The 12,566-nt window shown below is 36.6% G+C and overlaps 1 protein-coding gene across 1 annotated transcript; it reads right to left on the bottom strand.

Annotated features, from left to right (window-relative positions):
• Positions 1–4,343: 4,343 nt before the first annotated feature.
• LOC104908634 (uncharacterized) lies at positions 4,344–5,003 on the bottom strand. Its single transcript, XM_010697765.1, has 2 exons — positions 4,982–5,003; positions 4,344–4,891 (listed from the first exon to the last, which is right to left on the bottom strand). Exons 1-2 carry the CDS (start codon positions 5,001–5,003, stop codon positions 4,344–4,346), a joined length of 570 nt encoding a protein of 189 aa, XP_010696067.1.
• Positions 5,004–12,566: the final 7,563 nt, after the last annotated feature.

Raw genomic sequence — 12,566 nt, 5'->3', positions numbered from 1 at the left:
GACCCGGATTGAACTTGTATGTAATCGGAATAACGCTCTGATAAACCGAATGGGCAACAAAAAAATAGCAACTAAACTCTATAAATTTTACCCACATTGCATTATTTTCCTCTCACAAACTGAAGATTTTTATAGAAATAGGAAAGATAAGATGATTCTACTGTTATGAACACAACAGTGTTTAATATTTGGGTTTGAGGTTGGCAGCTCAATGACGGCTCAACCTGTGGTTTTGTATATATTTCTGTGTGTGTATTACAAAACCTTAGCAGCAATATATACTAGGTTACAATCCTTAGAATGATCCTAGTATTTGGTGCTAGGAAACAGACAACATACTATAACAAGCTACAGACAAAAAGCAATTAATGTGCTGCTGATACTCTAGTCATGTGCTCAGCACATGTTCATTACATTGCTAATATTATGTGCTCCTACACTCCCTCTCAAGATGTGAGTGTGAAGGGATGAGCACTCCCATCTTGCGTAAGAGCCTGTGGTATTGATGAGTAGGCAAAGCCTTGGTGAGAACATCAGCTAGTTGTTCTTTGGAGGGCACATAAGATGTCTGAATAGTGCCTTGCTTGATCTTCTCTCTTATGAAGTGACAATCCACTTCTATGTGTTTGGTTCTCTCATGATAGACTAGATTGGAAGCTATAGAGAGAGCAACTTGATTATCACATTTAAGTGCAGCAGTAGGAAGTTTCTTTAGACCAAGGTCCTTGAGTAGACTCATTAGCCAAGTAATTTCACATGTGGTAAGAGCCATAGCTATGTACTCAGCTTCAGCAGATGATCTAGCCACAACACCTTGCTTTTTACTCTTCCAAGAAATGGGAGAAGAGCCTAGGAGAATGCAGTAACCAGTGGTTGATCTCCTAGAAAAGGGGCATGATGCCCAATCAGAGTCACAGTATATTGTAAGCTTAGCTGAGCTATTGCTTGCTAGAAGAATGCCTTGTTCAGGTGCCTGTTTGATGTACCTAAGTAATCTTCTAGCAGCCTACATATGAGTTGATGTTGGTTGTTGCATGAACTGACTCAGAAGCTGCACTGAGAAGTTGATATCAGGTCTGGAAAGTGTCAAGTAGATCAGTTGACCTACTAACCTTCTGTAAGGTTCAGGGTTAGGTAGGAGTGTCCCTTTATCAGGTTCCAACTTCACATGAGTATCAAGGGGAAGCTTCAAGGACTTTTGCTTATCTACCCCATATTCTTTTAACAGATCAAGTGCATATTTTCTTTGAGAGATAAATATGCCTTGTGATGTTCTAGAGAATTCCAACCCCAGAAAGTAGTTAAGATCTCCCAAGTCCTTCATGTGGAATTGAGAGCTTAGAAGATCTTTAACTCTTGTGATCTGCTTGGCATTGTTGCCTGTGATGATTAAATCATCCACATAAATAAGGATGGCAGTGAAGGTAGCATCAGTGTCTTCAATAAACAAAGAATGATCTGCCTGAGATTGAATGAAACCAAATGAAATCAAAGCACTAGACAACTTTGCAAACCATTGTCTATGTGCTTGTTTGAGCCCATACAAGGCCTTGTTTGATTTGCAAAAACCAAGGTAGAGCCACACTCCCTCTGATTTAATGAATCTGTAAAACTGGAAAGAGTATAGCCTTGTGGTATATGCATGCAGATATCTTCTTTTTAAGTCACCATGGAGAAATGCATTTTGCACATCCAATTGGCATGTGTGCCAATCATTAATGGCAGCTACTGCCAATAGAGCCCGGATGGTGCTCATTTTTGCCACTGGAGCATAAGTGTGAGTGTATTCAATACCTTTTTCTGATTACACCCTTGAATGACCAGCCTTGCCTTCTTTCTTTCTACACTTCCATCTGCCTTATATTTAGTTTTATAAACCCACCTGCAGCCTATAGCTTTTCTGCCAGGTGGAAGGTAAGTGATCACCCATGTATCATTATCTTGAAGAGCTTGCAACTCATTGTTCATAGTTGTTACGCAACCAGGCTGAGTTGCAGCTTCATAGTAGGATCTTGGCTCCTCACTTTCTACAATGTGGGTGACCATGTTGGCAAAATGAGCATTAACACTTGTATTAACAACTAAAGTAGCAACTTCAACTTGATTAGTGTTAGTTTTAGAAGAAGTAACAAATTCATTAAGTCAAGTGGGAGGATTGGAAGTTCTACTGGATTTTCTGAGAGTTGGTTGAGGAGAAGGTGAAGTGTGATCAACAGGTTCAGCAATGACATGATCATAATCAGGGAGAGGGTTAAGCTCAGTGTTTGGTTCTGTGTTTGGTTTAAGATGAGAAAGGTCAAATGGAAGAGGATTCATAAATGAAGTAGATTGGGTTGACTGCATAGGAAATACATGCTCATAAAACTTGACATCTCTAGACACAAATTGTTGTTTGGTTAGCAAATTTTCAAGCTCGTAACCTTTTTGAGTAGCTGGATAGTCAAGAAAGATACAAGGAACAGCCTTGGTAGTAAACTTGTCCTTTTGTCTATCTCTATCTGAATTATAAGTCATAGCTAAACACCCAAAAGCCTTTAGGTGAGCATAATTAGGCTGATTAGTAAACATCAGTTCATATGGTGTCTTGTTTTTAACAACACTAGAGGGAAGTCTATTGATGATATATGCTGCAGTCATAACACAATCTCCTTAATAAGACAAGGGTAAGCCAGCTCCAAATCTCAGGGCCCTACTTATCTCAAGTAGGTGCCTATGTTTTCTTTCCACCGCACCATTTTGTTGTGGCCTGTCCATACAACGGGTTTGGTGAACAATACCTTTCTCAATGAAGAAAGCAATGCACTCTTTATCTTTGAATTCTAAGGCATTATCAGATCTGATTATCCTCACTTTTTTATCAAACTGAGTTTCAGCATAAGCACGGAAAGTTTTGAGTGTCATGAAAGAATCAGATTTATACTTCAACAAATACACCCATGTAGCCCTAGTGAAATCATCCACTAGAGTAAGGAAGAATCTGTACTTTCCTTTGTATGGGACCATATAAGGACCCCATATATCTATATGAATCAGATCAAATGGTCCTGCCACAGTGGTATTACTCAGAGGAAATGGTGTTTTTGTGAGCTTGACCATGGGACAAGAGAGACAAATGTCTTTTTCAGCATCTTTTAAACATCCTTGTAAACTTGGTATGTGTTTCATTTTATCTAGGGAGGTATGACCTAGCCTAACATGCCAAAGAGAATAATCTGACACTTTTGCATTCATAGAAGAAAATTCATTGCATAAATTTCCAAAGTTTAAACCATTGACATAAAAATCACAGGCATCATTATAGTTGTCAGCACTAGTAACAATATTTGATTCAAAAACATGGCTGCTATTTGCCTTGAGTTTAACAGGTTGTATTTGGAGCTTGTTTTCTGGTGTTGGGTTTGAGCAGAAGGACTCTCTTGTGTCTTGGTTGGTGAAGGGTTGGTTGTGAAGGTAGTAGAGACCACCTGTGGCAGTACCAGTGCCCTTAATGCTCTGTGTTGTGCAATCCTGCGTAACACAACAATTTTTATAAAACACCACACAACAGTTGTTTTGTTCATTCAGCTTTTGGACACACAAAAGATTTTGTTTAAACTCAGGAACATAGAGTACATCCTTGAGTAGGATTCCATTTCTCAACAATACATTACCAATGTGAGTGACATAGGCTATACCACCATTTGGAAGGTTTATTCTGTAATTTGTCAATACTGGCAATCATGTGATCTGATGCACCAGAATCAATAATCCAGATATCATCACCATGTTTCACATAGTGACAGGAAATAATACTTGCAAAGTGAGTGTCTAGTTCCTCATCTGTTTCATCTCCTCTTTTTACAGCAGAGTTACTTGAGCTCCCTCCTAGCTTCAGCATTTCTTGCTGTTGGTGAGCTATAGCAGTAGCAAGTTCAGTGTTACCCACACTCAGTTGAGCATTAGAGGCATTTTTCTTCATGAAGTTCTACCTCCAGCATTTCCTTGTTGTCTTCCTCCTCTGTAATTAACTGTTTTGCCTTCTTGATTGTTCTCAAAGTTTTTAAACCCTTGCTTTGCCTTGTTGTTGTTACCAGTTGGAAACCCAATTTTAAACCAACATTTTTCAGCAGCATGATTGGTTTTCTTGCACACTGTGCAGAAGTTCTTTGTTTCATTCCTTGTAAAGAAGGTTGTTCCCATTTTTTCTTCTTTTTCTTTTCCAAGACATCGTTCTGTGACGCTTCCTGTTGAACCATTGACACAACAGTGTCTACAGATGGTAAGGGACTCATTAGAAGGATGTCACTCCTCAAACTACCATATCCCAAGTCCAAACCATTCAAAAACTGGAACAATTTTTGTTCTTATTTTTGTTGATTAACAGGTTCAATGAAGGCTGTTATTTCAGCATTAACATTAGTTATAGCTGGATAGTCAGTCAAGGATTCAAGTTCTTCCCACAGAACTCTCAAATCAGTGTAGTACTCAGAAACTGGCCTTTCATTCATCTTAACTTCATAGGTTTCCTTGTTCAGTCTGTATTTTCTACTACCATTGCTCACTGTGAACTTGGTTTTCAGATTAAACCAGATTTCTCTAGCTGATTTTATGTACATGACAGACCTTCTCAGGGTCTCATTCATGTTGTTGAGAAGCCAAGCAGTTACCATGCTATTATAGGCTTCCCAAGCTTCCATCTTCACAGAATCTTCACTTGACTTAGTCAAGGCTCCAGTAACAAACCCAAGTTTTCTCTTTGTAGCCAGAGAAATCCCCAAAGACCTCTTCCAGGGTCTATAATCTGTGGTTCCAGTTAACTGAGGATCAACTTTCAAGGAGTTGGGTCCCTCAGATGGATGCATATACAAAGGACTATTAGGTTCAATGGTGGTTTTTGAGGTTGCATGCTCCTCTAGCCATTTTAAAGAAGATAAAAGATGGAAACTTTATCTCTTTTATGAGCTTTAAAGAATGAAACTTTATACAGTAGATTTCTACTTACCTTTCTCTAGCTCTGATACCATGAAGATTTTTATAGAAATAGGAAAGATAAGATGATTCTACTGTTATGAACACTGAGGTGTTTAATATTTGGGTTTGAGGTTGGCAGCTCAATGACGGCTCAACCTGAGATTTTGTAAATATTTCTGTGTGTGTATTACAAAACCTTAACAGCAATATATAATAGGTTACAATCCCTAGAATGATCCTAGTATGTGGTGCTAGGAAACAGACAACAGACTATAACAGGCTACACACAAAAAGCAATTAATGTGCTGCTGATACTCTATTCATGTGCTCAGCACATGTTCATTACATTGCTAATATTATGTGCTCTTACACAAACTCCCTCTTTTTCCTCCCTCTCCTTCCCGTCGTTTCCTCCCACCTTCCGGCCAGCAACCTCCGCCAGAATCCGGCCACCGCCTGTAGGCATCGTTGCCTCCCCCAGCACCACGTGCACCACCGCATCCCCTGCTTCGTTCCTTCTTCCCTCACTGCATTCTCTCTCTCCTCTCCTGCTCTCACTATCTCCCATCCTTTGATTTGCGTGCTTCCCCGTCCAATACGCACCAGCCGCAGCTCACGTCGTGCACCAACGTGACCACGCCCCCACCCCGCCACCTACCGCCCCGTGGCAGCCCATCCTTTTTCCTCTTACACCTCTTCTTCATTTCTTCCATATTGAAGCATTAAGGTATTGTAACCTTACCTTCTAGCTTTGAGTTGGTTATATCTTAATTATACAAGACGCTATCTAAATCAGTAAAACTAATTTTCAAAAAGAAAAATGAACAAAATGCTCTCTTGGAACTAAATGAAAGCTAAAACAATGTTGAAACTTAGAGCTTTTGTGAATTAAAAGGGAAAAAGAATGTAAATTTGTGTATAGAAAGCAAACCATTTGTCGAGATTTTCATATCAATTCAAAACCCAAAACAAAGGAAGGAAAGAGGAGACAAAAAATTTAATAAAAAGAAACAACTCTTTCGCAAGAGTCGAACCCGTGTATCACTGAACATTGTCTGAACAAGGGCTCAAGAATCGTGGCACAACTCACGACTGAGCCACCGTGGATCCGCCCATGCCATACCTAATCTAGACAACCTGGTTGTCACAAGTAATTGTAGAGAAAGTCTTAGTGTCTCATTTTTGAGAAACTATTGGCATCTCATCATAATATGCCAAACACAGGGATACAAAAGTAATTAAAAAAGTTGGAGGTACCAAAGTAAGTATAAGCTAGTACCAAAACTTATTAAAATTGACAATACCAAAGTAACTCTTACTTGGTATTAAAATGTAAGTAAATTTTCGTACCAACTTATACCAAGGTTCAATAAAAATTGGTATCAATACCAAAGTAACTCTTACTTGGTACAAAAGTATAAGTAGACTTTGGTATCAAATTTAATTGAGTTATTTTGGTATTGATACCAATTTTATTGAGTTGTATTACCAACTTATACTTACTTTGGTACCTCCAAACTTTGGTATAACAATGAGATGTTATTTTGGCATCACACGATAAGACGCCTATTGAAGCTCCTCATTGTTGGAGTACATTTTGAACATTACAAGAGTATTTTAGTAATATTCTTGGCTGAAGATGAAGTAATTTATAGGCTTGTACCAAAGCGCAATCAAATTAGTACAGTAATACTCTTTCGTACCAAGTATATGTCACTTTGTTATTGGTATCAAAGTGATTATTTTGGTACCAAAGCGCTGTCAAATTCGTACCAAGTATGTGTCACTTTAGTAATGCTATCAAAGTGACTATTTTGGTACCAACTTAACTGTGATTTGTTACTGACTTACATTGATTTTGGTGCCTTGTTGGAGTGCATTTTAGTACGGCAGACAACAGGTCGGAGATGGGGTGGGTGGACCTCAACTAGCCCTATCATCCGCGACCCAAATCTCCACCCACATCGAAAATTCCACCAATATCCGACCCACCCATCAACCACGGGTTGAGCGGATGACAAAATTGATGATACTAGAAAAAGCTTGCTATAGACTTAACAATTAAAAATAATTAATATTTAAAAATGTATTTATCGATCAACACTATAACGACTAAATATTAATTGTTAACTCATAATACATGCTGAATATTAATTATAATATATACTAGTATATTATATGCTTATATATTAGTATCAATAATCTATATGGTGTATAGATGGAGCGGGTGTTGGTGCAAAATCAGGTCGTTGACCTTGCAAATAAGTCAATGCACATCAAATAGTTTGATATTGAATGCCTTGGGAGGCTTAGTCTTTGGGGGGTTACCAGTTTAATTAGATAAAAACCTTGTTAACGTGTTTTGTTGCAATTTAATTATTGACTAAACTACAATGCCTATTAAATTCCGGCGGAATGCAATAAATGGAGCAAACAATAATTAATCTTTCAATTAATTAAAGCATAATATTTCTATACATACCACAAACTTTGAGAAAGATTTTACAACACATAAAAGGATATGTCAGGTTGGAAAACTAAAAGGGAGACATGAAAGTTGCTACCTCCATGGTTCCTTGCTTCAATCGGAGAATTACAGATCTTGTTGCCAGAACATGTTCTGCGTGTAAAGAACTAAACTATAACCCCTAAAGGGGGTTGGCTAGGCTAAGATCAGGCTACGCTAAGAAAAGAAGAAATGCAGTTTGATGTGTTATTCGTTGTCCTCTTCTTGATGATGGTTACTCTATTTCTAGGGAAGCGTAATATGTAACTTGCATACGTGCTAAGGAGGGAAAATGTTTGAATCATATTTGATTCAAATCTCTTTCTGGCTTTGAATTGCTGTCACCTTATTGTGCATGTTCCTCTTCATGTTGATCTGTTTCATGATTGTTCTCTAGTTTTTTATTCCTCTATTGACTTTGACTTATGTTGACTTCCCCTAATGGGCTTTGTGCTTTTGTTGAGCCCTTATATCAAAGCAAAATTAAATCTTTTGAGGTCCAATTCAATGTACCATAATACATGTTACTTGATATTTAAAAACGGTAGCAACAAATTGCCCGGTGATTTGTTCAGTGATGTAGTCAACACCAAAAAATTATGAGCAGAGAAGGAATTTTAATGGTTGTAGCCAATGTCATCCAATAGTATTCTGAATGTGACTTCTTCCATTGTTCTAAGGTGATCAATGAGCGCATGATTAAACTTAGTTGAGAAGAATAATCTTTCATATATTCTGTTGACCCTTGAGTTTTGAAGATGACCTAACCACAAAAGACATAGTATATTTTATTTATGTTGTTGCAAGGTAATTCATGCTTGAGCTAAGAGAATACTTGATTGAAGATTAAAGCGGAGAATTAATCAAGATCGAAGTAAAGATGTTCGAGAAACGAAGAATCAAGCATGGAATGAAGATTAGAATACATTAGGGTATTTATTAATCTTCTTGTTAAGTTGAGTAATAGCTTTATTAAGTTCGTGGTGAATTCTCAAAGAACTTGGTTCTGTTCCCATGAAAGGAACAGACCTGGCACTATAGGAACAAGGCTTAGGAACAAGACTTAATAATTAGGGAACAAGACTTAAAACTAATTTAGGAACTTCTAAGTGACTAATATTGTGCGCCTAAGATAATATTGCCCAATATAGTTGTTAGATTTTTAGGGATAATTTGACTAAGATCCATTTTTAGGAAGTTAGTTTAAGTTTGTTAGGAAAAGATTTTAAAAAGATTTTCTGATTTTAAAATAACTGATTTTCAAATAGTATCTTTTTAAAATATATATTTTATTTTTATATTTTATTTAAAAGATTTAGTTTTCGAAAATATATTATTTCCGGTTTTCAAAGTGTTTCGGGTTTTTTATTTATAAAAACTGTTTTCCGGTTTTATAAAAGATTTTGAAAAAGATATTTTTCCTAAAAACTAGCTAAAGTATTTTATTTATTTATTTCCTAAATTCTAGATTACACGCCTAAGGTTTACTGCTACATGTTTATGTAGTTAGTGGATTTAGTGGCTTAAGTTAATTATCCTTCAAGTATTTAATTAAATTAAATAAGATTAATTATTCTCCAAGTTTGCAAAACCACGTAATATGTTACCGCTTCTATGAAGTGAAGTAGTGGATTAGTGGATGCTTTACATGACATGGAATAATTAATTTAATTTAATTAATTAATTAAACATCATGGAGAACATGTGATAATGGTCTAAGTTAGTGGAAATCATGTCTTGTCTTAATGGTCTATAAATAGGCGCCTAATTCATTTGAGTAAAATTGTGTATGACTTAGTTAATTTGTCTTAAGTTATCTAAAGTGTCAGTGCCTTTCCTTAAGAGAACTCATACTTACATTAATCGAGTTTTTATTACTCTTGCATTGTTTTACAAAGTGTATTTTTAGAAAAAGGGTTTGAGTGAACTCTTGTAAGTGTGAGAAAAGCTTTGAGTGAAGCAAGAGAAAGAGAAAGAGAAAGAGAAAGAAACTTCTAGTGAAGTTTGAGAGAAAACGTCAGTTGTTGGAATTGTCGTTGGGAACTTGAGTTGAGTGACTTAAGTTGAGAATCGAGAGAAAAGTAATAGGTTGTAATCAGAGTTGTTTTGGCCTATTATAGTGGAAAGTTGTTTAAAATCCCTTGTGTCGAGTTGTTTCTTCCTACTAGGCCTAGGAAGTTTTTCTTCGTAAAATCTCTCGTGTTCCCATTATTTGTTCCCAAGTGTACTTTTAATTCCGCAAAAAGTAGTGCTTATTCTCTCACTATAATTCACCCCCCCTCTTATAGTGCTCATATTATACAACAATTGGTATCAGAGCGGGAACTCTAATATTCAGGAAATCCTGTTGAGTTCAAGATCTTGAAAAATATTAATACTAGAGAGAAACTGGAAGAAGGGTACTCTACGCAGAGGCCACCAATGTTCAATGGTAAGTTTTACACTTACTGGAAGAACATAATGGAGATCTTTATCAAAGCCGACAATTACCAGGTATGGAAGTTATAGAGGTAGGTGATTTTGAAGTCACTACCACTAATGACAAAAATGAGTAATTCCTAAATCTATATCTGATTTTGTAAAGCTGATTTCGAAAAGATGGAAATTAATGCTCTTGCTATAAAATTGCTTCATTGTGGTCTTGGTCCTCATGAACACAATCATGTCATGGGATGTAAAACCGCAAAACAAATTTGGGATCTTCTTGAAGTCACTCATGAAGGTACGAGTGAAGTTAAGAGATCAAAAATAGATCTTTTGATGAACCAATATGAACTTTTTCAAATGAAATCAAAAGAGTCTATCCAAGACATGTTTACACGCTTTACTAATATAATTAATGAGCTAACATCTCTTGGTAAAGTGATTACATCTGAGGAACAGGTACGAAAGGTCCTAAGGAGCCTTCCTAGGGATTGTTGGATGGCTAAGGTAACTGCCTTACAGGAAACTAAGGACTTTACTAAGTTCAATTTGGAACAACTTACTGGTTCCCTCATGAGTCATGAGTTGCAATTGGACAATGAGAATGGAGACATGTCCAAGCAAAAGTCGATTGCCTTAAAAGCTGATGAAAGTGAAGGCTCAGAAACAGATGAAGAAGAATCTGCTCTCATGGTCCGAAAATTCAAAAGAATGTTTAGGAACATGAAGAAAGGTGATTACAAAGGTAAGAATAAGAAATATTCTAACAAACTTGTTTGTCATAAGTGTGGTAGTTCTGAGCATTCATCAAGGATTGTCCCCAATGGGAACAAGAAAAAGGCAAAGGAAGGGAACAGAGCAGAGATAGGAACAAAGAATACAAAAACTCCTATACTCGATCTGACATGAAGAAAGCTATGGTTGCTGCATGGGGAGACTCTGACTCTGAGGAAGAAGATGATCCTCAACCAAATGAGGAGACTGCAAACTTCTGTCTTATGGCTCTTGACAATTCCGAATCTGATGTAGAGATTGAATCTCTTGAGGCAAGTCTAGACACCATTAAAACTCGTCTTAATTCTTTGAGTAAAGAAAAATTATTTGAGTTTATTGTTGACGCTGTAAATGATTGCAAAGATGAAACCATTAAACTAAAACAATGTCAACATGCTTTAAGTGTAGCAAAGGAACATACCTCTTGGCTTAAAAGTGTTCGTATTGATATTGAGAAAAGATTTTTCGAATTGTTTGACAAAAATCTTAAATTAAGAGAGGATTTCGAAAATCTTAAAAATGAGAACTACTTGTTAAGTCTTGAGCTATCACAACTAAAAGAGTTTGTTCCTGAAGTAAGTTCATTTGACATTAAGTCAATTCCCTTGCAAAGTTTCAAATCTGAAATAAACGAATTGAAAAATCATGTTTCATTTTTGGAAATTGAAAATAAGGAACTTGTAGGGGAACTGCACCAAATGAGAAATGAAAAGAAAATGCTACCTATTCCAAACTGGATCAAGAACCCTCTAACAAAACGAACTAAAGGTCTTGGTTTTAATCACAAAAAGAAATTTGAAAAACCTAAAAAGAGAGTTGATTTACCAAGTGATAAAGTTTGTATGTTTTGTGGAACACTGGTCATTTTAGGAACTCTTGTCCTAAAAGACTTGGTCGCATCAATGAGAACTTGGAAACAAGTAAAGTAATTTGAAAAAAGAAATCTATTGTTCCTGAAGGAAAGGAACCCAAGAAAGATTGGGTTCCTAACTCTAACAATTAGTTTTCTTGCAGGTTGGAGTGAGGGGAACAACACATGGTACCTAGACAGTGGTTGTTCTAAGAATATGACTGGAGATAAATCAAGATTTCTCTCACTCTCAGCCTACAATGGTGGAAGTGTGACTTTTGGTGACAACAAGAAAGGTAACATAGTTGCCATGGGCAAAGTTGGTAAGTCATCGTCACATTCCATAGAAAATGTGTTTCTAGTGGATGGATTAAAGCATAACTTGTTAAGTATTTCCCAATTCTGTGATAGAGGGAACTGTGTGAAGTTTAATAGTGAAAAATGTAGGTCATGCTAGCTTTTCCTTGCTTGACAAACTGCGTTTTAAAGAACTAGTTTTAGGTTTACCCTCTACTAAGTTTCATTTAGATCATGTGTGTGATGCATGCGCAAAAGGCAAGCATGTTAGGTCCTCTTTCAAGTCCAAGAATGTGGTAAGTACCACAAGACCTTTAGAGTTAATACATATGGATTTATGTGGACCTATGAGGATACAAAGTAGGAGTGGAAAGAAATATGTGTTAGTAATTGTAGATGACTTCTCTAGATTTACTTGGGTTATTTTTCTTTCTAGCAAGGACGAGACTTATGATGAGTTCCTTGTCTTTGCAAAGAAAGTACAAAATTTGAGTGGTCATAAGTTACTTCACCTTAGATCCGACCATGGTAAAGAGTTTGAAAATTTTAAGTTCGATGACTTTAGCGAGACAAGGATTAGATCACAATTTCTCAGCCCCTAGAACACCTCAACAAAATGGTGTGTTGAAAGGAAGAATAGAACACTAGAAGAGATGGCTAGGACTATGTTGATAGCTAGTGGTCTTCCTAAAAACTTTTGGGCAGAAGCTGTGAATACTGCTTGTCACATTATAAATCGAGCCATGGTAAGACCTTTATTAAATA

Source organism: Beta vulgaris, chromosome 4 (genome assembly GCF_026745355.1).
Source record: "Beta vulgaris subsp. vulgaris cultivar EL10 chromosome 4, EL10.2, whole genome shotgun sequence".
In the NCBI taxonomy this organism is placed as follows: domain Eukaryota; kingdom Viridiplantae; phylum Streptophyta; class Magnoliopsida; order Caryophyllales; family Amaranthaceae; genus Beta; species Beta vulgaris.
Note: the sequence above shows the minus strand (reverse complement) of the source record. Positions and strands in the feature narration are given on the sequence as shown.

Coding starts and splice junctions, on each gene's coding strand:
- LOC104908634 (XM_010697765.1), bottom strand. CDS start 5,003: ATGGTATCAGAGCTAGAGAAAG. Junction 4,892..4,981: donor GGTATCAGAGCTAGAGAAAG/GTAAGTAGAAAT, acceptor TAAAATGGCTAG/AGGAGCATGCAACCTCAAAA.